The sequence below is a fragment of the Corvus cornix genome, chromosome 3, assembly GCF_000738735.6.
Source record: "Corvus cornix cornix isolate S_Up_H32 chromosome 3, ASM73873v5, whole genome shotgun sequence".
Taxonomy (NCBI): domain Eukaryota; kingdom Metazoa; phylum Chordata; class Aves; order Passeriformes; family Corvidae; genus Corvus; species Corvus cornix.
Genome location: NC_047056.1, coordinates 46,522,695 through 46,550,025, shown reverse-complemented (window position 1 = coordinate 46,550,025; position 27,331 = coordinate 46,522,695). Strand labels below are relative to the sequence as shown.

The following is a 27,331-nucleotide window of genomic DNA, read 5'->3' as shown; positions in this document are numbered from 1 at the left end:
GGTTAAATTACACTCTGGAACTAAAGCTGATAAGATCCTTGGAGCTGTATGAAGATGTAATTAGATCCACAGTACCGCTAGACACATTTTACCCCCTCCCCTCTACTGTCAAGCCCTCACATAAGGACTGGCCCCTGGTGCCAGTAGCCAGAATGTCACAGTTCGGAGCTGGTGCACCTTTCAGGGTCTGTGGGATTTCCGAGATGCTTTTAAGGATCACTGAACGTGACTTTACTTCAAGATGAGGAAGTCCTCTATAACAACCAATTTTACAAGTCCAAAGTTCAGCTGGGAGCTGTGCACACAGAGGAATACAGATACTGAATTCTTCACTGATACGTATTAGCCTTGCATGAGAAGAGATTAGGATCAGCCTTTCTTTGCTGAAATGGTTTGCCTGGTACCGCCAACTGGCAGTAACTAGGTCCTTCCAGCCAGGAAACTACCAAACAAGACATTTGTGTTATGAAGCCAACAAGTAATGCAAACATTGTGGGAAAGTTACCATTAGCTTCAGAAAAACAGTTATGTGTCACCATTGCTGAAACTGAACCTCATGACTTCAGATGATCTGATACCTCTGCTTTCTTCAGCTGGTTTGGTATCTCTCACAACCAGGGGTGTAAATCAATGGAGTATGGGCTGATTCCTGTTATATTTATATATTTATTGCTTTAGAATTGCATGGCACTTGTGCCACAAAATACTCCTCGTTTCTTTACATTTTCTCCCTGCAAAATTTGTATTGCAGCTCTTTCTCCTTCTTCACTTACTTCTATATTTTACCCACAATGCTCTTCCATTAAGTTCTTACCAGATCCCTATACCTAAGGACATGGAAAGAAAGAACATTAGGAGATAATTATCTGTTGTGTGTTGGTACTAAATTATTGTGGGCTCAAACGTCTTAGAAAGGCATTTAGTGGGAGACTGAACCATTCTCAGATGTCGTAAGTGAGCCTGCCAGGCAGCTTCACTGACTTGCATAAGCAAGAAAAATCAGAAAGCAGAAAGTTTGGGTTACCTCTGGCTTGCAGAATTTCGCTGGACTGGATGTCTTTAAAAAGAGGGAACTTGCCCAGTCTTACAGGTGCTTTGGGGGGATACCTTTTTAGCCATGTGTTATGGAACCTTTTAAAATACTAGTGTTCTTGTAAAGCCAAGGGCAGTTCTACCCTAGATTAAAACTAACTAGGCTAGATTTATTTGGTGTGTCACACTAGGCAAGAAACATTAATCTTCGGAATTTTCTTTTCCCTTGTCCATTTTTTTCCTCTTTATAGCTAGATGAAAAATAATTAATTAAAATTATAGTACCATTTTAAATATGAAAAATACCTAAAGAAGTAGCATGGTGTTAAGTGCAAATGAAAAATAATTTGTATTGGAATTGCAAGATATTCTAAGAACGTAAATGTTGTCAATCTGTTGTTTTAAATTACTTCCTGGTAAACATTTTTTGGTGTCATTTTTATTCTTTCTTTTTCCATCCATCAGCTGCCAAAATAACTTATCTGTAAGCATTTGCTGGCTACTTAAAACTGATAAAGTATTTTTAATGGCAGTACATTTTTGTGCTGCCTGAAATGTGTCAAATATCAGCAAGTCTACCTGAAGACAGATCACTGCCTGGCCTAAATGACTGTATATTTTAAATCTCAAGGATTTTGTACTGATATTTCCACAGAGTAAAATTATTGTCTGTATTGAACTAAAATATTAGTTTTTCTATTCGCTTTGATGAAGTCAGTATTTGTAAGATAAAGCCTCTAAAATATTTTTAAATACATATTTTCAGAGAATCTACCCATCTGCCATATTTTCTTTTCCTGAGCTTATGAAACACAGTGGGCAGGTGGGGAAATTTTTGTTGTTAGGAAGCATTGCAGTATTGCCTAGTGCATGAAGCATTGCTGGTTCTTCTCATCCTCTGCTGTACTGATCTGTTAAAGGATTCTGTCTTGTATTTCACTTCCCATTTGTTTCAATCCTGCAGTAATTCCATGGCAATGAGTGATGTACTTTTTATTAGACTGTGAACATGTGTATATCCACTTGATCATTACTTTCCATTGGGTTACAAGAGAGTGTAAATGTAGCATTGGTTTAAAAAATGCACCTCCACAACTGGCTTCTCTCAGAAATAGCAGTATATTGATTACTAAATAACAGTAAATAATAAGAACATAATATTAAAGAAATAACTAATGTTGGTGTTGTAGGTTGCTCTTAGGTGAATGACTTTCCTGGCTTTTAGGAAACCATGCACTGCAATGTCACCCCACCTGTTTAAAGTAATCAGAAATATTAGACTGTATCTAGGTAAGGAAGCAGTTCCTCATAGGAAAATGTTGAGGAGGTGCCTTTCCTTTCTGTATTAATTTTAGGGAACTAGCAACACTTAAGTAAATCGAATTTCAAAACTTGTATCGGTTTTGGAAGGATAAAAAAGGGAGATGGGAAACTTGAATTCTATTCCAGTGTGTGTTCAGTTTCTGTTTGAGGGCAATTTCATTATCTTATTTGTTGTGCTCTGTGGGAAAGGGAGTGTTGGACAGTGGGTACAGCTTCACAGAGCACTGCTGTGCTTGTAGGACAAATACCACAGCTTTATGATAACAGCTGTTGACAAACTATTCCACACCTGTTAATTACAGGTATTACAAATAGAGAGGAATTTGGGTGTTTGCTGTCATGAGGACATTAACAGATGTTTTCTTCTGTGCTAACCTCTGCAGTTGGCCTCAGATCTTTGAGGATGTGGTTTTTTGTAGGCCTGGTTGTCATCCTGAGACCTCTGGGTGAGAAGCCACTCAGCTGTCCCATTCAGTTGCTGACTATGGAATTTGGCAGCTCCATCAGCTGGTGCCGCAGCAGCAGTGCCGTTGCAAACCTTCTAGTTCAATGCATCTGTTGCTAGCTCTGAAAGGACTGTGGGGAAGAAGTGTGCATGGCACCATATTTCCATCTTCCCATCTACCCACTCTGGCTAATTAAGCAGTTTTGACTCCTCTGTCTTGAAATCGGTCTTCAAAGAATGTTGAAAACTGTGCCTAAATTAGCCTTATGTGGAAAATGGTGTCTGTGTGTTTTATGCATATTTAAATATGTTTTAGGAAACCTGATTTATTTTCTAATGCTTTATAAATTACATTCATCTTCTTCAAAAAAATAAACAAGGCAATGTTTCCTCTAAATAACTGAAATTTTGGAAAAGCCCAGACATTCTTCAAAATTTTGAGTCTTGACCTCTTTTGCCGACAGAGGAGCGTTGCACAGAAGTTACGTATTCTGCCTGCAGCAAAAGAAGTCAAACTGAGTCTTTAATTCTGAAACCATCTGATAATATCTGTGTTATAAACCTGGTAGGTTCACATTTAGGAGATTGCAGTGTGTTAAACATCAGGCTGGCTTTGAGTAGTGATAGGTGACCCCATAGCAAAAAGAATGGTGATTTATTTCTGTGATAGCTAGCACAAAAACCTAAAAGCCTAGGAAGATGAGAGCAGAGATGACAAAACTAGTCAAAAAAACCCCCAAACCTATTAAAAAGATGGTTCTTTGGTGGATAATGATTGCTTTATATAATATATATACATATATATATGTCTATTTACTTAAAAGGGAATTAAAGGAACTTTGAGAAGTCATCTGGTTCTTCTCCTGCTTGTTAGGATCCATTTCATCTAACATAATTCATGGCAGATGTGATTTTTTTTTTCCTTTTGTGTCACTTTTTCCTTAATAATTCTGATGATGAGTCTACAAACTTCGGCAAATCAATTCCAATGCCTCACTATCTGTATCATGGTGCTTGCTAATTGGAATATTGTCTGAAGTCTTATTTGCTAACATTACTGCATTTGAATCCATGAAGAGTAAAAATGTATCATTTCACTCTTTGCTATTGCCTTTTGTGCATTTAAAGGCTATTAACATCACTCCTCTGGACTTTGCTTCTTCATATTAAAGGTCACTGATTCCTGCAATCTGGCCACATTGAGTTGGTTTCTGTGTATATAAATGTTCTTACCTTTCTTCCTTGTCTCCCCTCGAGAATACTGCATGGCTTTCCTGAAGCATGGTGCCCAGAACTAGTTCATAAGCTACTACTTTCCATTCTGTATTTATGCACCCATGTTTTCAGGGCCAAAAGTAGACTCTTGATTTGTCCTTAACATCCTTAAGTGAAGTGTGGTGGTCATAGATCTGAGATTAACATGTAAATTGCATTAGCTTCTGCTTTTGAATTTTTGTCTAAATTTCCAGGTGCAGAGGAGTCTCTTGTCTACTGTGGAACATGTTGGGACTGATGTGTTACTGTGATGACCATTGTGAGAGACAGCAGTGCACACTGAAACAATATAAAACTGGGGGAGTCTGTGTAAGCTGAAAAAGCTGTCAGTGAAGTACAGAGCCTACAGCTTCCTTTAAGAAGAATAAATATTACTTTGCAATTGATTAAAAATGAGAGCTGTACATCTTAGATGGCAGGCACCTTTCCCTGTTTAAATGCCAGCTGATCCAAACTTCAAACTTATTCAACTGCCATACAATTTCTATCTCCTAATTTTAGTTACGAGCGGGTAGAGGGTGTGTTCCCTGGTGCTTATGACTTGCTGGTGTGCAGGGTACGTTGTCACACTTTTCTTCTAAGGTCCGGTAACTTTAACGGGGTTTTGGGCCTGAATGCAGGAAGCCAATTAAGTGTTTGCTTAAGTTCTAGAGCGTTAGTTTAAAGCTGCCCTGTCTTAATCAGAGTCCTAATTACTAAAATGCTCCCATACCTGCATGAGAGCTTAGTCCTATCTGTTGACTATTAATTGTATTACATTTATTCTTGCATAAAAGCAGCTGTAGTTAAATGGAAAGCCTTAGCCCACATGGTTCTCAGAATCACCCAGTCTTTTGGAGAATGAAGGTGCCTTTGATCAGTAACAAGGGAGAAGCTTAATGAACAGATTCTGTGCATAAGGCCTGTTCCCTTTGGCTGGTCACTGTGGTCTGTACCCTTTGGCTGGGTGGCAGATGTACAAGCTGGTGCTCCTTGGCATTGAAGCTGTCACCTGAGAAACAGTATGGGACCAAATGAACAGACTGTTTCAGCCTTCTGCTGAATGAATGCTCCTGAATGTTTACCTTGTGTTTTTCTTATTCAGGTATTAGCAGCATCACTCCATTTCTTACTGTGTCATGTGAATGCACAACTTATGCTTTTGCCTGAGGAGGGCAAAAATCCATGTGAATTCAACAGCTGAACAAGTGACCAACTCTTTTTACAGCTCTAGTGCTCTGTTCTGAAAGGGAGGTTGGACAAATATTTGCATTCAAAATGTATTATAACTTCTGAGAGATTTTTTTTCAAGCTATAAGCCCGCAAATTGGTTTTTTTTCATAAGTATTCTGGCATGTCTGTTACCTGGAAAGAGAATGGAAAAGTGTTTCTTCCAACTTCTTTTTGCAAACCACACTACTTGTTTGTTTGTTTGTCCTTAATTCAGTTTTGTTTAACTTTGCATTGCACTAAGTGCATGGGTACATCGCATCTTCACACAAAGATAGAGCCACCTTGCCACCATCTTCCAGGCTAGATTCTGGATCAGGTATGGAGAATCCAGCAAGCATAAATTTTAGGACAGGGAGGGTGATAATGGAGACAGAGAAGCAGAAGGCATCAGTGTTTCATATATTATGTAGATCATTTCTTTGCAGTGAAACCAGTGGTTGTGTTTAATCACTTAAAACCCTGATGTCTTGGTGGTAGAAACCTTTGCACTTAAAAGGCAAGACACTCCAAAGTCAAGACAGTAGGATGGAGAAGTTAGAGTACATTTTCATGCTTTTTTCCCTTGTTTAATATTTAGTTTTGCACTACAGTTGCAGAGCACATTTTCAAGATAAGATAAAAGATCCTCTTTTTAAGTACCCCATATCCATTGAGGACTTGAGATAAACGCTGCATACCTCTTTTGGAAATCTAGTCATAAGTCAGAGCTGTAGTGTTTAAGACACTTGCCATAATCAAGTTCTTGAGTCTTCATAGCAGAATGAGGTTCTGATGGAGAGCTGGCTGCCCTAGCACATATGCCTGTTCAGATATGCCACATCTCTCACCTGGCTTCCAGTGGCCACTGTAGAGGAGTATGCATCTCTCACAGGGTCTATCTTGGATGTGTTGGCCTAAACAAACATCTTTGTGGTGCTCTCGGTCATCTGAAATGGTACTACTCATCACATTCTATTCTATTATTATTATTATTATTATTATTATTATTCCTTCTCACTGCTGTGGTACAGACTGTACTACTGACATCAAGCCATTTAGATATAAGGACCATGCATCTCTTATAGGAAGCCAAAGCATGCAGTTTCATCTGTCAACGCCGCCTTTATCAGCCACACCCTCCCAGTTACATTAGCCTCCTCCGCCCTGAAACAGGTAAGTTGGGTGACAGCTTTCCCAGGCCCCAGTCTGGAAGGAGTATCAGGGTGTGGTGAGGCCACTGGTTGGAGGCAGCATGCCTGTAGGCTGGCACTGGGTAGGTAGAGCAGCCCAGCACTGGCACAGGAGTCCAGCAGCACCACTGATCCTGCCGGCAAAACAGAAAAAACCAACCCTTTTTGGCTGGATCAGCAAACTTGTCTTGCTGACTGTGTGGCTGCACACATGCCTGTGTCCTGTGGGGGGGAAGGCGAGATCAGGAGCAGAGTGACAGTGGCTCACAGTCTAAAGGACTCAAACTGGGTCCTCAATCCTGGACTGGGTGACAGCATAAGATGATTTAAGCTTTATCTCAGAAGGGCATGGTTTGCAATCAGAAATATATCCAGCTGACATTAATTGCTGTTTTGGTTATTTCCCAAGGTCAGATGCAGGATTTTCTGTGTGCCATTATTCCTGAAAAGGGAGTTGTCCTGTCCTAAAATGACTACATATAATGGGAATATGTGTTTGAACCAATATGCTGCAGTATTCTAATTGGAATGTGAAATTGAGGGAAAAAGGCATAGGTTTTAATTGGTTTTGTCTGTGGTTAGTTTCATTTGGACTCAAAAATCTAGAATAATTGACCTTCTTAATTTGTAAGGGAAGATGATATAATTCAAGGAGCTTAAATCAAGACTTCACCCTCCATACCTCAAAACCTAATGACATCAAAACAATGTTGGATATGGTACTGTAGTTCCCTTCAGGTCCAGGAATTTTGTGTTTATTCTCTACGTAATAACCCAGCTTTAACTGTAAAATATGGGAAATGCCTATTTGTGCTTTCCATTTTCTCACTAACCTTTTCTGCAATTTTTAGAGTTTGTTGGATTTTTTTTACAACGGGAGGGGAATGTGTGTCAAAATACCTCCAGTGTGTACTGAAACCATGAGCTTACATTCGTAAACAGGGAAGATGTTGTTGAAAGGCTTGTTACAAGAAAGGTAAGTAGCGTCCCCCACTGGCTGGATTTTTGGATGACTAGTAGCAAGCAGTTTATGCTGCTCATCTTCCACTCAGTGGTGACTGTATGTGAAACACACATGACAAAGCAGGGCTGTTGGGGAGCTGCTGAGAGGTTCCCAAACTTCATCTGCCTTCTATGTGAATGGCAGAAGACATCATCACCACCTACCCAGCTGGACATCCGGGCATCCTACAGGAGCACTAGCATATGGACACATAAGCAATGTCACAGTCTAAAATGAAACTGGAGGCTTTGTAGGTGTGGGAACAGGTGTTTTCTGGATTTCTCACATTGATTCAAGTGATACGTATGTCTCCGTCACCTATTTCTAACGTGTCTCTAAATCTCTTGTTTCTCTTAGATGCTTTGCCATGGATTTGGCAAGCAGCTTTGAACAAATAATATTTTGGTTTTTATGGGGGGTGGAGAATAGTTATAGAGAGGACCTTGTTAAAACTATAGTAGCTAGAGGAGCTCTTTATGTCTTCTGTACAGTTATGCTGTAAATCCACTCAATAGCTTGCATTCTTAAGTCTGTTTCAATTAATTCAAAATCACCTCTCTTCCTTTTCTGTTCAAGTCTGCAGTGCCATTGCACATTCTGCTTAAACCATACAGTTTAATGATTTAATTCTCAGTCCTTTTATACTTTTTTTTTTTAGGTAAACTTAAGAGTCCTCCCCTTCATGGTTATAATAAAGATGTAGATACAGAAGTGTGCACTTGCTTTCATGTAGCTTTTTGTGTCATTTATGTTGTAAAACAAAGTGTTTGATTTTGAGGGTGGGAAACAAGGAAAAAAAACCCACAAATGTCCCTGTGTTTTTAATAAGCAAAGTTTTGCCAAGTAGCAATTAGTACTCTCCAGTTTTTGTGCTAATTAAGAGCTTCTTAGGATCCTCTAAGAAGAAGGGGTTTTGGCAAATTAACAGATTTTCAGACAGGTGAGCTGCTTTTAGCTTGACCTTTGCTAGGTGCATTTTTTATTGTGTTTTCCTAATTACTCTTCTGTTGCTCTGACATTCACCATGTTCTTACACTGCCCAAATCACTGATCTGATATGTATGAAGCTTCTCTGTAATTTTGTGCTGGAGAAAAATTATGGAAGCTGAAATAATAACTAAAAGCAAAAGCTGTTGTTCTGAAATTAAGTAAGGGAAGAGAGGAAGCATAGTCTTGCTTTCCTAAGCCAAATTCTTTACTGAGCCTCCTTTCAAAATACAAGCGTAGAAAGTCCCATGGGGCTGTGGTTATCACTGACCCATTGAGGACCATCATACTACAGGAATTGTGGTAAGTTCAGTTGAAACTTTTTTTTGTCTCTTCACACACTGGGAATAAAAGTTTTCAGAAGTATTGATCAAAACTTTTTTTCAAAAATGCTTTTTCAAAGGAAGAGATACAGACATTTTCGGACTGAAAGCACCTGAAGGCCCTAGTTCGAATTGAAATTCATTTTAGGACTTTCCCGTTACTGAGACAAAAACATGTTTCATCTTAACTCTCTGAAATGGCTTCTTGGCTTTTGAGGATTTATTAAGTTCACATTGAAAGTATCTTAAAACCAGTTTTTGCTCACTTCACCTCCTTTTTGAAAAGAAAAATAAGGGAAAATTCAGAATCTAATAATTTAGCTGATTTTAAGTGGAGACATAGGCCAATGTTAATATTTCCTCCAGTATCGAGATGAGGCTTTCAATATGTCTATTTCTCAGTGTCAAAATATATTTTCCCTCATTCCTTATTTTAGATTCCTGTCCTCCTAATTCCATATTACACATAGCTTCTTTAAAAAGTCTCGTGTTTAGCCAAGACATAGGAAAAAAAATTAGAAGAGTCTAGTTCATGCGTATGTAATGGTTTTTGTACTTTTGGTCTAAATCATTCATAAATGAATATATGAGCTGTGTGTGTGATCACTCATTAGGAACCAGAACAAACCTATGGATCAGAGCATTTTCTTTGGGATGATCTTATGTGGCTATAATCAGCTACAGTGAGACTTAGGTAGTGGCACAGATGGCATTTGGTTGCTGAGCCATTACAAGTACTTTGATCTGTTCGAACAAAACCTTCATCTGATCAAACTCCCTTGCTGCTTCAGTACGATATACATGATTGCTTGAACCAGCACTAAGTGGTTAGGATTAGTAAAATGGTCTAAACTGTAATGCTTATGTTCTCTGACTACTTTGTAATAAGAGAAAAGAAACCAAAGCAAACCGTGAACGGGCAATCTTCCTGATCACTTGTTCCCCCTCTTCCCAATCAGTTTTGCATTTACTGGTCACGTTAGCCAGGATCTTCCATTGTAGTCATGTCAGAAGGGAAGCTCTTTACCACTTCACTTGGACCATTCATTCCTCTGAATCCAATTAAGCACTGGCATGCAGTGGGGTCTTGTATCTTTGTCCTTCTGTGTAGTAACATGAGGTCACCCAAGATTACCAGAAGTGTCATCTCTCTTCTCTAGATCCAAGGAGGAGCTGCCTGAGGTAGATCTGGGGAAGAGTCCCTGAATAGACTTGGAAGAGAAATGGAGTTTGCAATCTCACACTGAAATTTATAGCAAGATGTTGGCTCTTTCCAAGATACTTTCCTGACCTTTCTGAGATTAGCTTTCTGAAAGAGCCAAAGAGAAGAATCTTTAGATTTCCTTTTACTTACTGCCTACTTCTACCAAGCTTGAAAGCGTCAGTAATGGAAAAACACTCAAACCTTAACTTCGGTGACACAGTTTGAATGGCTTGTGGCCAAACACTGTAAAAAAAACAAGGTCAGAATAAGTTAATAAAGAGCCTCCAGGTGCAGTTTATCTTCTGCTTGTGTTTGAGTAAAGAAGGTCCCCAGTTACTAAGAGCCAAAAAAATAACCCCTCAGCCAGGAAGTCATCAAGTCGGAATCCTTCCACTCTGATGCTGCCAAATTATAAATGCAGATGAGGTTACAAGGATAGAAGTGGTCCTGAAACTGTCTACAGAAGGGGAGCTCTGGCACTTTTCTGTGGATGTGCAAGCAGAAGGGGTTGGTGATTGCCCCTGCCAGCTTTCTCCTTTCCTCTTTTGTCATAGGGGAAGATCTTCCCTGCCATTATTAAAAAGTGCTTGAACTCATTCCACCCCACAGGGCACCTATATGATGGCTGATTTCTTGTCACTTTTCTTGCTGGGTTTTAAAACCGGATCTGCCCAGATGACTCAGAAGGCTGAACTTTCAAATCCAGCTCTGTTCATCTGTTTATCATGCATCACTCCATTTCCCAAGTTCTGTGTTTGACTGACAGTTCTGAGACTTCATCCAGCTTCTAAATTTCAGTCATTGTCAAAACTGGTGAGTGTAGGTCTTGCCTTCCAAATAGTGAGGATTTACTTCATTAACTCCATTACTAGTTTTGCCTCTGGTTTTCTAGTCCAGTGGCACACTACTGTTCTGTGAAGGGAATCTGAAGAAATCAGCTTGTGTGTGTTTTTAATTACATGTTTGTTCAGCCCTCTGAGGATGTCAGGAGCTGTGAACAGCAAATGCCAAGTAATTGCCAGGAAGAAAGCTGCTGACTGCAGTCCATCATAGACAGAACCTTTCTGTGTATCTGCCACTGCCTTGCCATGCACATACCAACGATATCTGATTTTGATTATAGTCTCTCCTCTGATGATAGTGCTGTCTCGGGTTCTCCTGGACACAAAGTCTTGGTCAAGTGAAAACATAAGCAATGGTGTAGTCAAGGACAAAGTCAGTCAGTCTCCCCCAGATTCCAGTCTATTGACTTTTCTTTCTTCCTCATTTGGAGTGAACTCAGAGGCTAACGATCTCCCTTTAAATGAGCATAACTTGCTGTATTATGTTAGTCTAGACAAAGGAAATCAAATTAATTAGCAGAAAGACTGCAAATGTGCTGTGGAGGAGGACCTGTCATTAGAGTACCTCATCCAGGCTCCTGTGGCTTGCTGTGTATTCAGAATAATAGCTCTGGTCTTTCTCTCAGCAGAAGAGAAATAGAATAATACTAGGCTTCAATTAGAGACAGAACTATAATTCAGTCATGGGCAAGGAGAGGGGGAGGTGAGTAGGAAGACGGCTGCTCTGCAAAGCCTAAGTCATAAAACATAAAGTCCTGGTTTACACATGGCAACAGATCCTTTTATGATTGAATTACAGCCTTCATATTCAATAGTGGGTCAAGTCTGTAAACCAGAATACAGACAGAGCAAATATTTACATTCTGTGTGTAATGACAGAGGGAGAATCACTGATCTGAGCATGAATCAAAGCCACAAGAACATAGATGTGGGACAGCCACGTGTTACCAGCAGTGTGAAGTGGGAGGGATGGAGTAAATTTCCAGTATTTGGATGTTAAATTTCCTACAAATCATCCTGCAGCATTTTAACTGAAAATTTGTCTTTTATTTACTTTTAGTTGTGACACACTGCCAGTTAACAGTGCAAAAATGGCAGTTTGCCCATTCATTCTGTGTGCTGTAGGTTTCCTGATATTTCTAGAAAGTTATTTTGAAGTGTATAGGTATTTAGCATGTTATGTTGATAGTGTATATATAATTAAAATTTTATTTGTATTTCTGACTTCATAGCATCTCAAAAGTTCTTTACTTTTGACAGCTGTTGAGCTGCTATGATTTATTTTGGTCCATTTGACAGCTGACAGTCAAAAGGGTTACTGTCAGTTTGGAAATATCAATAGACATGTAGCGAAATAAAATTTCTTTTTTTTGTATTAGAAAACAACTTAAAAACAAGGGTCAAAATATTTCCAAACTGAAGAGTTTGCATCAAGGCATCAACTGATGCATGGACTAGGGTGGCCAAAAAGCCATGTAACTCTGAAGGTTTTGAACTCCAAATGTTATCTGTGTTTATAGGCTTGCAAAAACACAGGAAAAACCTCATCAGAGCACATGGTTGCTGCACTTTTCAGCTCTTTAGCGTTTGAATTGCATTTCAGTTAAATTCATCAAGTTTTTCTTGTAGACACCCTGAGTGAACAGGGTTCCTTTCAAAGCAAAGCCCACAGCTGAGTTAAACATTTGAAACAAAACTAATTAAACAGGGATTGTGATGGGCCATTGGTTAACCCACAAAAAGTTACTGCAAAAGTAAGCAGAAGGCTGGTGCTCTTAGGGAAAGAAGAAAACATCTGATAATTCTCCAAGTAAGTTTTTGAACAAAAGGGGTTACAAAATATTACAGGATCAACCCAAGGATAATACCATGCATGGCGTGGCTTCCATCGACACAGAGTGCAAACAAGCTTTACGCTGTTGGGCCAGCTTACACCCTGGCTGAGAGAATGTATTAAAAACTTTGAGGTGACCCACTGCTGTTTCAAGGTATCTTGTGTTACATGTGAACACTAGAGCTCATGAACTCTGATTTTCTATGGGTGTGTTCAGTGTGCCAGTCCACCACAGTAGCCCCCGAACATCCTCGTGTTCTAAATTGTGATACCATTGACTTGTTCCCCCCCATCCCCTTCCCTGAAATATTTTTCATGCCTCCCTGTGTACCCTAGGACAAAACACACTTAGTATAATGCAGTAGAAGTTTCAAACCTGCCATGCTGTCCAGCTCATTTGAAATTTGGCAGAGGAAAAAAATTCGTTGTGAGGAAGTGTCAGATGTGTTGCTTATAAACTGTAGGAAAGGCAAGATAGGATGAGAGGATTCCCTAGATTTAACCTCACTGAGGAGAAAAAGGGCTTTTCTGTGAAACTAATAATTCTGGTAAGGCACTTAGTTACGTGTTTGCGTGGCATAGACCTGGTTGCAGCTAACAGGCTGAATGGGGTCAATATTTGTTTTATTTGCTTGTTAGCATAGATCTTCTGCACTCTGTCCCCAGAACTGCTGCAAGTTATAGTCAGGAGGACTGATGCTTTGTCAGGCAAATTGGAGCAGAGATGAATGTGAATGAAAAACGCTCGAAGCAATAAATCTATGCCATTTTTAAGACAACTGTATGAAAATACAGCTGGAATGGTTCCTGTAAGTGACATGTTGGAAAGTAGTGATATATATAGCTGAAATTTTGTTTGTATGGGAATTTGCATACTACCTGATAGAAAGATTAGCCTGTGGGATATTGTGATAAGAGCAATCCTTATTTGAACCATCTGTGTTTCAACTTTATAAATAGGATAATGGCTTACAGAAATTCATAATATAAAGACTAGACCATCAGTAACATTTTAGATTTTTCAAACAGGAACATGACCACTTCAGAGTCACAGTGTCGTACCTGAGGATAGCATCTTGATAGAGAGCCTCAGAGGATAAAACTATCAGAATCTACCAGAAAATCTGGAAAATTTAAATGTTACTTCTCTGCTGGTTAATCTAGTGTTTATTATATACAAGATTACATGCCACCTGTTGATTTTTAGAAGTACTTGCATTTTTCTGATCGTTAAGAGAAGCAAGCACTTCTTTTGAGCACTTTTATGGTGCTTTAGAGAGCTCAGTTTTCTCCTAGAACAAAACTCATTCAAATGCCCTCTTCTTAGAATGGTGCAAGTACAGTAAGGAACATATATTGAAGATCAATGGTCATCTCCTTTATTGTGGGCTAGAAAATGAGCTGTGCATTCTAGAAGTAGTGTGTTGTTTGAAGCTACAAAGAAATGAAGCTCCTAACTCCATGCCTGTTCTATCAAAACTCAGGGAAACTATATTTTTATTTACAAGAGTATAATGTTCTTAAAGAGAAGCTTGCCTAAGGGCAACAAATCTGTATTTCTTTGCAAAAAGAAGAGTATTGGTGCCATGCAGTGCAATTGAAAGATGCTGGAAACAGTCCATTCTCAGTTAATTTCTGACCTCCAGTAACTCACTTCCCCTCTGAGCTCAGTTCTGAGCCATATGTTGGTCACCAAGTCAGTCTACAAACATTTGAAGTTGTGTCACTTAGGCATTGGTCTTGGACGAGGTTTCTGTGTTCTGTTGTAATGCAAACAACAAAAATATAATGGAGATGGTTCATTGCAAAATCATCTTTTGTAGCATCGATTCTCCAGTGAGGAAGCAACGAAATGAGCTATTGTATTTAAATGCTGAACTTTCCCCATTCTTGTGTTGACTGTCCTCCTTTCCAACAGGCTGAGGGATGGTCACAAATGAAGATATTTGCTCAAGTCACCGCTTCCCTTCAGATTTAGTTTTTAGTTTCCCAAGGGCAGAAGTCTGCTGTTTTCTCCTGAATGAAATGCTGCCAAATGGGAGTGTAACAGCTGCGTTCAACACAGAAGAATAAAGTTAAATGTAGGCTGTTTTTACTTGCTGGACAAAAAGTTCATATGCAAACAGAACTGACTTGACTCTTCGGGGCTTTTGTGCTGAAAAGCTGAGAAACACTGACCAAGTATCTTTTCAACTTAGTTCACTCTTGCAGAGAGATATTTTTTAGATTCACAGAATTATCAGTCCTTTCCCAAAAAAGCTCTTCTTCTTGTTTCCATTCCTTCCACCCCCTGACTGTAGCATTCTTCAAAACCAGGTTGTGAGAAAGAAAATCAGCCTCATGGACAGCTAGCAGAAATCTGGTTTTATTTTGTGGGTTTTTTCCTCCTTCCACTCCCCCTTTTTTCCCCAGTGTTGCATATGCTGCCAGTACTGATGACTACCCAGACACTTCTGAGTAGGACATCTCACTCTGCTTGGGACAGTTCACATGTGCTCACCAGGCAGACATTTGTCTGTGGCTGGTTCTAAAACCACAAGTTCCTCAAACTGAAATAGCAACAAAATTTAGGACTTTTAATCATAATGATACAAAAAACCCCTTTGTCCAGTTACCTGCTAGTATTCAATCAGAGTTATGTGTATTCCTTATCCCCTAAAAAAGGCATTACTGCATTACCAGAGTTACATTTCTTGCAGCTTTTGTTCCTTCTCTTTATTTCACTTTTCCTGTTTTAAAATCATAAATGCTGACACAATTGTTGAATCAAAATCTTGGCTACTGATAAATACAGGGTTATATGAACTTGATAGTGTCTTCTTTCACTGTATTACCTGACATTAGCCTTAAAAAGAACCCAAACCAACAAAACTTGCAGCATTGTTTCCTGCACTATTTTCTTCTAGTTGGGGCCTTAGTAATTGCATCTGTGTGTGTGTTTTTTGGGAAGCACTGTTACATATCATGGACATAATCACAGAGGATGAGTAAGGTTAGAAGGAACCACAGTGGGGCATCTGGTCCAACCTTCCTGTTCAAGCAGGGTCATGTTAGAGCACATTGCACAGAATTGCATCCAGACAATTCTTTAATATATCTGGTCAGGGAGACTCCACCACCTCTCTGGGCAATCTGTTCCACTGCACGGTCATCCACACAATGATGAAGTTGTTCTTCATATTCAGATGAAACTTCCCATGCATCAATTTCTGTCTGTTGCCTCTTGTTCTATTGCTTGGTACCACTGAGAAGAGCCTGAATTCATCCTCTTGGCACCCTCCCTTCTGAATCTTTCAGGCATTGATGGGGTCCCTTCTCAGTTGTCACTTCTCGAGGCTGAACAGGCCCAGCTCCCTCAGCCTTTCCTCATAAGAGAGATCCTCCAGTCCCTTAATCATCTTTGTTGTACTGAGGAGCCCAGGACTGCACACAGCACTCCAGATGTGACCTCACCAGAGCTGAGTAGAGGGACAGGATCAGCTCCCTTGACCTGCTGGGAATGCTCTTCCTAACGCATCCCAGTCCTTCTTGGCCACGAGAGCACTGCTGGCTCTTGGACAGCTTGTTGTCCACCAGGATCCCCAGGTCCTTCTCCACAGAGCTGCTTTCCAGCAGCTCAGCCTGCAGCCTGGGGAGTGCTGGTGCAGGGGTTATTCCTCCCCAGGTGCAGGACCCTGCACATGCCTTTGTTGAATTTCAGCCAGTTCTTCTCTGCCCATCTCTCCAACCTGTCAAGGTCATTCTGAAGGGCTGCACAGCTCCTCTGGGGTATTGGTCCCTCCTCCCTGCTTCGTGGTGTCAGTGAACCTGCTGAGGAGGCATCTACCCCTCCATCTGCGTCATTGATGAACAAGGTGAGCAACACTGGGCCCAGCACTGAACCTTGGGGGACACCACAAGTGACAGGCCTCCAACTTGACCATGTGCACTGGGTACGATCCTCTGGGATCTGCCATTCAGCCAGTTCTGAATCCACCTCTCTGTCCACTCATCCAGTCCACGCTTCCTGACTTTGCCTGTGAAGATGCTGGGAGAGACAGTGTTGAAAGCCTAGCTGAAATCGAGGTAGACAATATCCTCTGCTCTTCCCTCATCTATACGGGTAGTTGTTTCACACTAGAAGGCAATTAGGTTGGTCAAGCATGATTTATTTTTTGTGAATCCATGCAGACTGCTCCTGATCACCTTCTTGTCATCCATGGGGCTAGAGATGGACTCCAGAATGAGGCAATCCATCACTTTTCTCAGGGTTGAGGTGAGGCTGACGGGCCTCACCCTGGGTTGTTCTTCTTGCACTTTTTGAAGACTGGGGTGACATTTGCTTTCTTCCAGTCCTCAGGCACCTCTACTGCCTGCTATGGCCTTTCAAAGATGATCATGAGCAGCCTCACTATTGGTGTCCACCAGTTCTTTCAGCACTCATGGACGCAGCCTGTCAAGGCCTATAGACTTGTGGATGTCAGATTTGCTTAGGTGTTCTCTAACTCAATCCTCCTTCCTTTCAGCATTCCTTCATCCTGGTCTCCTGGGTCAGACAGTCCTAAGAGATGATTGTGTCAGACCAATGCAAAGATCTTCAGTAACTCTGTATCCTCTGTTACCAGCGTCCGCACACCATTTAGTAATGCATCCACATTATCCTTAGTTTTTCTTTAGCTATAGATATATTTGAAGAAGCCCTTCTTGTTCTTACTGACATACTTGGCTAGATTGAATTCCAGATTGCCTCAACCTTCCTTGTCTCATTTCTACTTCTCTGACAACCTCTCTAAATTCATTCCAAGTGGCCTAACGCTACTTCCATCTCCCTAATGATAAAAGTATGTCAAAATACCAGGGCTGACTTCATCAATATTTTCCTTCTCCTCTCTCCAGTCTTCTGGAGCTGTAGTTTACAACCAGGTTCTTCAGTGACTTTTCTCACAATCATGGTCCTGGCTTTAAAAAATGAAAAACTTCTCTTTATTCCCCCAGTACTAATACTACTTTAAAAAAAAATTAACCACAGGTTTAAAAGCTATGCAAGATAAGAAAGATTCAGCCTATGAAAAGCCTGATAATATAGATCAGTCATACAATATTTAGGCCAATATACTTCGTGGCAGGATGACAGTGCAAAGAAGAACTGCTGGAGTAGTGTGATCCTTTAACACTGATGAAGTGACCAGCTGCATTTAAACAGGTTTCAAATAAGCTTGTCTGAAGTTCCTGAAAGAAAGAATAGTTCAGTGGTTATAAACACGGATTTCTATTGGCAGTAAAGGTGGATAAGAAAGAGAGGACAAGATGAGAAGGAAAAACCCAGCATTCAAGCTGGTTAGTTTACCTCCAAGATTTCTTCATTATTCCTCCTGTCCTAAAAATAACACATAACACATTGCTGAAAGACAGGAATAATTGGCTGAGTTGTTGGTTCCTCTTATATTTTTGTGCATGGATGAAGAATTCTTCTAAACTCCCAGCCTTTTAAGGGAAAATTCAAGATAAAGCTCTTGATAGTAGAAAATCATTTCAGTGAGAGTGAATTAGTATAATGCAACATCCTTTCAACTAGCATAGACTGTCTCCACCAGTATCTTTGTTCTACATCCATTTCATTGATGATTTACTTTGTGTTTCAATATTTTAAATTCATTCAGGATTTATCTTGACAAGGAGAATAAATTCAGGATCTGTCTTGGCAAGGAGAACTTCTAAGTTCTGGCATTATTGGGGAAATGCTGTCCTATTCTGAGGAATGCAGGCTGGCATTGTTGAAACCTAACTTCATCTCACCCTCTCAAAAAACAAAGCAAGAGCCTGCACAATAGAGTGTGGCTCCTGAGACATCCAGACTGCAGGAAAACCTTTCCTGGTTCCTTCAAAGCTTCGTGATGATCCCTGTAGGCAGTCTTGACTCTCTGAGGGAGAGGTGTTGGTGCAAAAAAAGAGGATGGATCTCCCTGGTGGAAGGGAGAGAGAAGGATGGAGAGAAGGAAGGATCTCCATCCAAGCGAGCCAGTGAGGGTACTAGGAATTTATTAAGCCTGAAAGAAATGTTTTCTGCCCCAACCATCTACTATTAGGGCTGTGATGCAGCTAAATAGCTTTCTTTCAGATTGCTATAGAAGGTTCTTAGAGGGCAAGAATGGAAAAATTTCTGCGTGTAAATTTCTGTAATGGCATTAATTATTCTTATTTAAATAATTACTGCCTTTTGTGTTTTGTGCAGTGGTTTTGAAAGTGATGCTTAGTACTCCTAGGACATGGTAACTACTGCTGTAATGCAAACCTGAATAGCTGAATCCTAGCTGCAGTACTGTGTTTCTACTGTTTTTTAAAGTTTGATGCCTCCTGCATGTTTTGTTGTTGTGGCTGGCCTCAGTCTTGGCAATTTAATAATGGGAATCTATTAATGATGCAACAATTTAATAAGACGCCCATGTTTCTGCAACAGGAGATACAGTACAGTGTTCAGTTATTGCTGATGTTGTTGAGACATGGGAGAAATAGTTTCCAAAGGATAGTTAAAAGAGAAAAGTTAGCACCAAATACCTCCCTTGCACAAAGATGCCTGATTAGTCTTTATTGTAGCCTTTATGAGAACATTGTACCATTAGAATCATGCCTAACTATTAATAAATTAAATAAATAGCATTTTTGGCTTCCTGGTAAAGTATTGGATATTTCCTGGCTTTCCACATCTGTTGCTAAAGCCAAGTTTTAATTATTTGAAAAGCTTTTGCCTGGCTTGTCTTCAAGGAACACTTCTTGTGTCCCATCTTAAATGTGAGAACTAACCATGTACATCGTGTTCTTGCATTATTATACATATGACTGCTTTATACAGATTCTTCTTCTGACTAGGTCTACTATGAAAGTAAGTGGGGACTTGAAACTATTTTGGTAACAGGGCTTCCCATACTCAGCCATGCTCAAGTGATCCCTAAGGAGAGCTCTCATGTCTCTGAAGTTTGCAGGATGGAAGCTGCAAACAAGCAATACAGGTGGTCAAATGTGGCCATCTATGTACAGTACTATGTCATGGGACCTGATTTAATCTAGTCTGTAATGCCTGCCTTTTGCTGGTAGTTACAGAGAAATATTTGTCCAAAGGAAGATCTTCAGCTGTTAATTAAATTTAAATTTTTCAAAAAGTGAAAAATCTCTGAATTTATCATCTTCCAAGCCACTGGTTCTTACAGTACTTGAGTCTGTAGTTTTGATGGGTGTATGATAGGTTTATAGTACTAAATCTTCTTCTTCATGAATCCATACTGTGATTAAGCTGAATAGGTAGAGTCTTATGTTCTATGGTAAGACAGGTTTTGCAGGTTTGGATTTTTTGGTGATTGTGGGTTGGGTTTTTTTGGTTGGTTTTTTTTTCCCTTTGTTTTGTTATGTTTTGTTTTGTTTTAAATTGCCTGCGACTTTTACTTCTGAATTCCCTCCAGACAGGCCTGGTGAAGAGATGATTGTGTCATACCTGTATCAGAGTTGAATGCTTACAGGAATGCTGATAATGCTGAGTGTTTTATAGGTGTGCATGCTACAGCAAACAAATGGGTCTCACACCTCCTGATTTCCTGAGCAGCTAACAAAATATCACAGTGATCTTGCAGTTACATCCCTCTTTCTTTCTGTCCACTTGCAGCCCAGAAGTAGGCTGATCTACAAAACAGGAATTCCCAGTCAGAATCTGCATCCTGAGCTGAGAAACTGGTCATGACTTTGAAAACTAGAGGAAACGATCAGCGCAGTCACTCAGCACAGATGGACACTGGTGTTACCTCCTGCCCTGCATTTCACACCATAGCACTCACTTCTTCACTGCAGGACTTCTCTGAAAACTATGAGTTTGAGTTCTGAAATCAAATCCAATGCTTCAATTCAGAGAGGACTTCCCTAAGCACAAAACTAAGCTATTTTGGGGGTTACATTACTGCCTGTCCTGCTCTGGAACTGGATTACTTTCAAGAATGCATGAGTTATAGGGCCAGAAGGTCGGTATGCAAAAGGTAGCCTGGCTTGGTAGATACTTTATGTTACACAGTAATTGGATACAAAGAAGAAATAAAGCTAAGGGCAGACACAGTGATCCTGGGTCTTCCCCTCCTAGCACAGTGACCTGACCTCTGAATGACAGAGCTGGATTTTGGCATTCTTGCTTCCATGGACAAGGCTTTTTTACACTCCTGGGCCTGATAGCCCAGCTCCAGCATGTTGGATTTGATGAGTTTATGAACTCATACTTGATGCTGATTTCCTTATCTCAGGGGGAAAAAAACCTGCCATGTGATATGTAAATGCAGCCAGGCCTCGTTGGGTGTCTCATCTAAGGTTAAGTTATTGTCAGCTCACACACTGTAAAAAAGGCATGGAGGGGACTGGCAGCAGCTGGCAACAATGCTTGAAGAAGCTGAAAACTGTCACAAAGGAGCTGCCACTGGGTCTGCTGTGGGGACCCCCAGTGTAGCAGGAATGGGGGGCCCAGGCTGGCATTGGTGCAAGCTGTAGAGGCAGGCGTTGGTCTCTTGAGGCAGTTCTCACTTGCATGGTCTCAGCCACATGCTGTTCCATTCTGTTCCATCTAAGTAGGGCAGAACTGCCCTGTCCTTGCCAAAAGCCAGATTCTTCTCCAATACGTTTTGTGTTTCTTCTCATCCTGCTCTGTGTGCAGACAGACAGCATTCACCAGGTTGCTTTGCATTCAAATTGAGTTTGCCAAAATGCTCTCTTTCTCTGAGGGTCCTGAAGTTTCTCTTCTCTTTGCATGTGAGCACTGAAAATATATGTAGTCCTTGGCAAGTTGCTGGCACCGTGTGACCTTGTTTGCACCCTTACTTGCTTGAATAGGGGATTTGTGTGCCAGGGCTTAGAAAGGGGTGATTTGCAGGCTAGTAAGGAGTAGCACTGTGATTAGAAATTCCACAATCTGACAGAATGCACATTTGACCTGCTAGTGTAAAATAGATTATTATTCCATTATGTAAATATTTTAACATTCAAGTTTGATAAGGATCAATGACAGAAATAAGTGGTGTGTTCCTACCTGTCTGTAGAAGTACTTGCTAACATGTATTGCAGTGTTTGGTTTATAACCACACAATAGTGGCTTTGATTAATAATGCTTTATTAGTTATAAACACAGACTTACTGAATAAATCCTACTTACTCTATTGAATGGCTCTCCATTGCTACATAAAACCATTTAAGTAATTAGAATACTGCTATAGTATTTCTCTGTATTGTAGACTTGGAGTTGTTAGTTCTCTGTCAGCTTTCCTGAATTCCTGCATCGGATTTCTGTGTGGCCACCACTTGATACAAAAAGGAACATGTCCATTCAAGTTGCATTTTACGAAGAGAAAGGGCAGGCATGGTAACACAGAGTTTCATAGAACTGTAGAGTCATGAAAGTTGGAAAAAGCTTTGTGAAGATCATCCCAAGAAAAGAGGAGGGGTGGGGGAACGGGTGTGTCTCTCCTTCTGACCTTTGCTGTCCTCTTCTATGCCAGGTTCAGAGAGATGATACTGGAGAGGCAATAGTCCTTGTGTATCAAAAGAGTGGAAGAGTATGCCTGACGAATGTGGCATAAGGCATCTTGTGGAGAGCTCACCTCTGTCTTTTTCTAGAAAATATAGGTTTGTAAATCTGGTTTCTTTTCCTCCCCTTTCTATATAAAAACACAAAGCACTGGGAATCAGTTATTTTATCTACTACTGAAATGCAGCCATCAGTGCAGAATAACATGAGAACAATTTGAAAGGAAGCATGGAACACTATATTCAACTGAAACTAATTACCTGATTAGGTTTTGGCCTGCCTGTGTGGGTTGACATCCAATGGACTTGGCGACAACACCTGCCAGCAAAGCCAAGTCTAGTCTTGCTTCATTTAAAGACTCTGGACAAAACTTCTAGACTTGCAAGCTGAATGCTAAGCAGTGTGAAAATAGGCCTCTGATTTAAAGTACCAATGGCTACAGTGAGTGTTCAGTGGGGAGATGGCATGGTTGCAGATGAATGAACTTTTTTGTGGTTTAGAAATACTGGTTGCCATTTAAAGGTGGTTCTGTTTCAAGCATACAGTCTGGTGAAATTTAACTCTGCATCAGAACACCCTCTGTTTACAGCTATACGATTAGCACTTTTGTTTCCTTCAGCACTTCAGACTTATCCCCTTAGAAACTTAGTCCAAGTCTGACACTGAGATCTAATAGACTTAGAAAATAACCTTAAGGGATGTTATCTCACCTAGTCTGTTAGAGTAGTTCTTTTTCTTCATCTCCACAGAAGTCAAACATGTTAGATCTGCTTTATTAGGTGAGAAGCATTTGTTACTGCTATTCTTGTCTTCTCTTACACCTTTACTGCAAACACTTTTTTGATCTTTTGGTTTCATTGTTTGGAAAATGACATGATTTCGAGATGGGAGTACCTGGGTAACATCTGAAGTGTCTGTAGTGTTAGGCATTATAATTGCCAGTGTGATGATTGATAGTTTTTTTTGCCTTGGTATCTTTCTAAAGGAAAAAAATTAAAATCATTACTTGGAAGGGTTTGAAGCTTTACTGGGAATAGAGGGATAAGTCTGTCTTTTGTACACTATTATAAAAATATCCATTAAGAATAAGGGTGAACAGAGCACTTTTTGTAAGTGTTCTAGTCTCCAAGTGGGAAGCTTCCGTGTACCCACTTATGGCACTGCAGAGACCCTCTGTTCTCCTTTCCCAGGGAGAGTGGGAGAGTGATATGAAATGAACTGTCAAATGAGCAGTTCACTAGTGAGCATTGACTTTATAAGGAAATTTAGTACACCTACTCTGATACTCTGGAAGCACATCGAGACACATTACTAAAATAAATTGGACAAGAGCTGGTAAGAGATGCTCCACAGAACAAGAATACATAATATACAACCATAGGAAAAAATATTTTTGCCGTCTGGCAGACTATTTCAACTTATCAACAAGCTTATGCTCTAACTTATTCCTTAACATCTAAAATAAATATTTAATCCTCTCCTGTTTACAAACCTTCTTAAACCATTTGCCCAAGAGGCCTTCAATTGTGAAGTCCTCAAAGTTGTGTTTAAGCATTTCCTCTTACTGCAAAAATAAATCCATCAAGGTTTTGACCTCACACAAAGACAACAAATACAAGCCTGTAAGTGCCATAAAAGCCCTAAGAAACTTCAGAAGCAATTTAAAATAATAAAAATAGTCTTTTTGACACCCCTTGCTACTTCTGTGTGGAATGAGGCCGGGCCTGGACTCGGGGGCTGAAGAGACAGGGGAGTTCACTTTGTGTAACCTGGTATTCCCTTCCCCTCTCCCCTGCTATCCCCAAATCAGCTCTCACCATCTTGGGAGGAGTCTCTTGAGCCTTTGCTAGCCAGGAGTTTGCCCAGCTGTTTGGCCCAGGATTTCAGAGACAAGGAGGAAATGTTTCTGGCTGAAGCTTCTGTAAAACCACCACTTCAGTCATCAAAGCATTAGTGTCCCTGAGGGGAAAAAGCAAGTAGTTGGAGAGTTTGTGGAGGCGTGAGGGGAAGCAGTGTGACTTTCCAAAGAGCCTGGCCTCTTCATGATAAGCAATCACCCTAGAATAGAGCTGATCTAGGAAAAGTGATGGGGTTATAAAGACGATAAGATCTCCACTTCTTCTAAAAGCATGCGTGAAGTACCAACTCCATTCCAATTCTGAGGTTTGGAAATGCGTCTCTCCTAACAGTGTCCTGTGTTGCCCTTGCAGGATGATTTGGAAATTTGCCTTGTCCGTTCTTCTGATGGCAGCGCTGGTTCGAGTGACGGACGCCAGAAAAAACCGGCCTGCAGGTGCCATTCCCTCCCCATACAAAGGCAGCAGCAGCAACCACTCGGAGCGGAGGCAGCAGCTGAACAAGGAGGTGTTGGCCTCCAGCCAGGAGGCCCTCGTGGTCACCGAGAGGAAGTACCTCAAGAGCGACTGGTGCAAGACGCAGCCGCTGCGGCAGACTGTCAGCGAGGAGGGCTGCATCAGCCGCACCATCATCAACCGCTTCTGCTACGGGCAGTGCAACTCCTTCTACATCCCGCGGCACGTGAAAAAGGAGGAGGAGTCCTTTCAGTCCTGTGCTTTCTGCAAGCCACACAAGGTCACCTCTTCGACTGTGCAGCTGGAGTGCCCTGAGCTGGACCCACCATTCCGACTCAAGAAAATTCAGAAGGTCAAGCAGTGCCGGTGCATGTCTGTGAATCTAAACGGCTCAGGCAAACTGTGAGAACAGGCATGTAGCTGCTGCTTGGTGTTGCCTCCATCAGCTTTACTGCTGCCTCTCCTCTCCCACTGAGCAGACTGTCCATTTTGTTGGTTTGTTTCTTCTTTTCCTTTTTTTTTGGTGTTCTGTTTTCTTTCAGGAGGCATCTCTCCAGCAAGGAAAGTCTCCTTGTCACTTGCCTACTGGAATAATGCTTTTTCACGGGATGTGTTAGGCACTTCACCATAAAGTTGTATTGTATTTTAGATATCATCTGGCAGTTGAGTCTTCTGGAGTGGAGCAGGCTCCCAGAAGTTGGGTTTGCTCATCTAAGTGACCAGTTGGCTGAATCCAGCATTAAATGTTTCCACTGTGTGGAGTAAAGCCCTCTGCCCTACACTCCAGTTCCCTCCACAAGTTGAGAATGCCTTCCCCGTGCTTTGGTCTGGAGCTTGCTTCTCTCACTTGGAAGTGCTGGGGTGCTGCCCAGGACTGGGGGACACAGATGAGGGAGAGTAACGAGGAGTAATGTGTGAAAAGCGAGACTGTCTGACAAGGCTTCTCTCCTTAAGATGACTTCAATTGTGCAATGACAAATGGTTCTGGGCTTGTTGTCTGAACGGCAGATCAGAAGCAAGGGGAAGAGGGTGAGGCGCTGGGTCAGCCACGGTGACCACAGAGCAGACTGAGGTTGGGTTCTGATGCTGTTGTGGTTAGAGTATATTGAACACATGGCCTCTGCAGCACTGTTTATTTTGTAACCTAGCTATAGTAAACAGCTGTTTAAAGTATTATAGACCTAGCCATGTGTATTTTTCTTGTGGCAGAGTATGCCAGCGATTAAAATATGTTAAGAGACTCGGTTGCTAGGTCAGCTGCCTGGCTTAAAATGGACATGGTTTTACTCTGCTTTTGGTAGGTTTTTGTATGTTAGATATGTGTGTTTGTTTCTTACTCCAAAAAGGACAACATTCATTTATGACCACCTATTTATGCCTGCTCAGACCAGGGAGGGTGGGAGGGTAGTGGGAGAGAACACTTAAGGGAATGATGTGTCCCCAAAGGTATAAAAGCACTGTCACACAAAGGACAAAATTTGGTCATTGCTGGACTGAATACGAAAGCTACGTAAGTGTCACCAAGTTTTGGGAGTGGTGTCTCTCCCATGATTGGAAACCATGTTAATGTGTCCCTGTTAAAGGACAAACACCTCAGTCAGTGCTGCTGGAATGGGTCACAGCTGTGGGAGCGGGTAAAGAGTAAGCTGTAATTGCTACACTATTGGTGGTCCACTCAGTTTGTGAGACCTGCTCAGTAAGTGTTGGTGAACACTTGCAGTTCATTTTAAGTCATACTACATTGTTATTGATATAGTTGATGGAGTTTAACATGTCCTGTATATCCCATTTGTTACAGTTCTGATCTGTATTAGTCCCAGCTGCATTAAAATCCTGTCTCAAACCAGCCCCTTCCCCCAAACCGAAGCCAGTGCGCACTCAGTTGTCTGAAGCTCACAAATTAAAAATGACACGCCGACGCCCTGTGCATGTCTCACAGTTCAGCATCTGCAGCAAGTGAAACCAGCCTGCTGCTGGAGCCCCTCCCCGCCAGCCTCTTCGCATGCAGCCACTTCAAGGGGTTAATATGTTCAGCACTGTTGCCAGCTGGGGCTCCAGAGCCACGGGTGTCCCTTATGTGACACAGGCCTCCCTAAGAGGCTTTCAGGACTGATCTCCACAAGAGCTCACCAAGCGGTTTACAGGGACTGGCGTGGGCAGGGTGAGGTTGGTTGGCTCTGACAACCATGTTATATGAACGGACGTCGCTTTTCTGCTGTGACCTTTCAGTGTGTTGGAAGTGCACAGGGAGGCTCCTCCCACAGGGAATGCTTTAGGTAGGGGCTGTTGCTGCTGCCCTGTGGCATTGTGCCAGCCCCAGGATGGGTACAATTCAGTGTTGTCTTGAGAGTGTGGGTGTGGGCGGGGTGCAGGGGGGGAAGGTGGCAATATAGTCTACTAAGACTCTGGGGATCTCAGACTCCACTTGAAAGGAATGAACTGAAAGTCAGACGTTTTGGACCAGAGAGAGAAAAGCACCCTAATAAATTCACTTAAGAAAAATGTGCAAGAATCTTTACCTTTAAGCTATGCCCTGCCTGGGTTTTTCACCAGTTTGCAATATGAATATGCTGCAGCTTAAAGCTCCTTCTAGGAGCTGTGTTTATGTAAAAACTGAGTTGAGCTTGTAATGGTTAAAACTGTATTTAATTCTTGTTTTATAAATGAAAAAAAAAAATGAAGAAATGCTTTAAGTATAATGTAATTATTTTATAGGTCAACTATTAAATTATAGATTAAATAATAAAGCTACTCTAGGGTTATATGGCATCCAGGTGTTTTGCTTCAATAGCTTGTGTCCAACTGCTCTCTAATCAGTATATTCTCCAGCTTCCTTTTCACCCT

General features: G+C 41.1%; 1 protein-coding gene across 2 annotated transcripts in view; it reads left to right on the top strand.

The window, feature by feature from the left end:
• GREM2 (gremlin 2, DAN family BMP antagonist) overlaps positions 1–27,249 on the top strand; it is a 41,316-nt gene extending 14,067 nt beyond the window's left edge. The window contains exons 2-3 of one of the 2 annotated variants that reach the window (XM_039569107.1): positions 22,147–22,273; positions 24,386–27,249. In XM_039569107.1, the coding sequence (XP_039425041.1) occupies positions 22,206–22,273; positions 24,386–24,893 (576 nt within the window). In that variant the 5' untranslated portion in view covers positions 22,147–22,205 and the 3' untranslated portion in view covers positions 24,894–27,249. The remainder of the gene's footprint in view (positions 1–22,146; positions 22,274–24,385) is intronic. The other variant, XM_039569108.1, reaches the window with a different exon arrangement.
• The last annotated feature ends 82 nt before the right edge of the window (positions 27,250–27,331 follow it).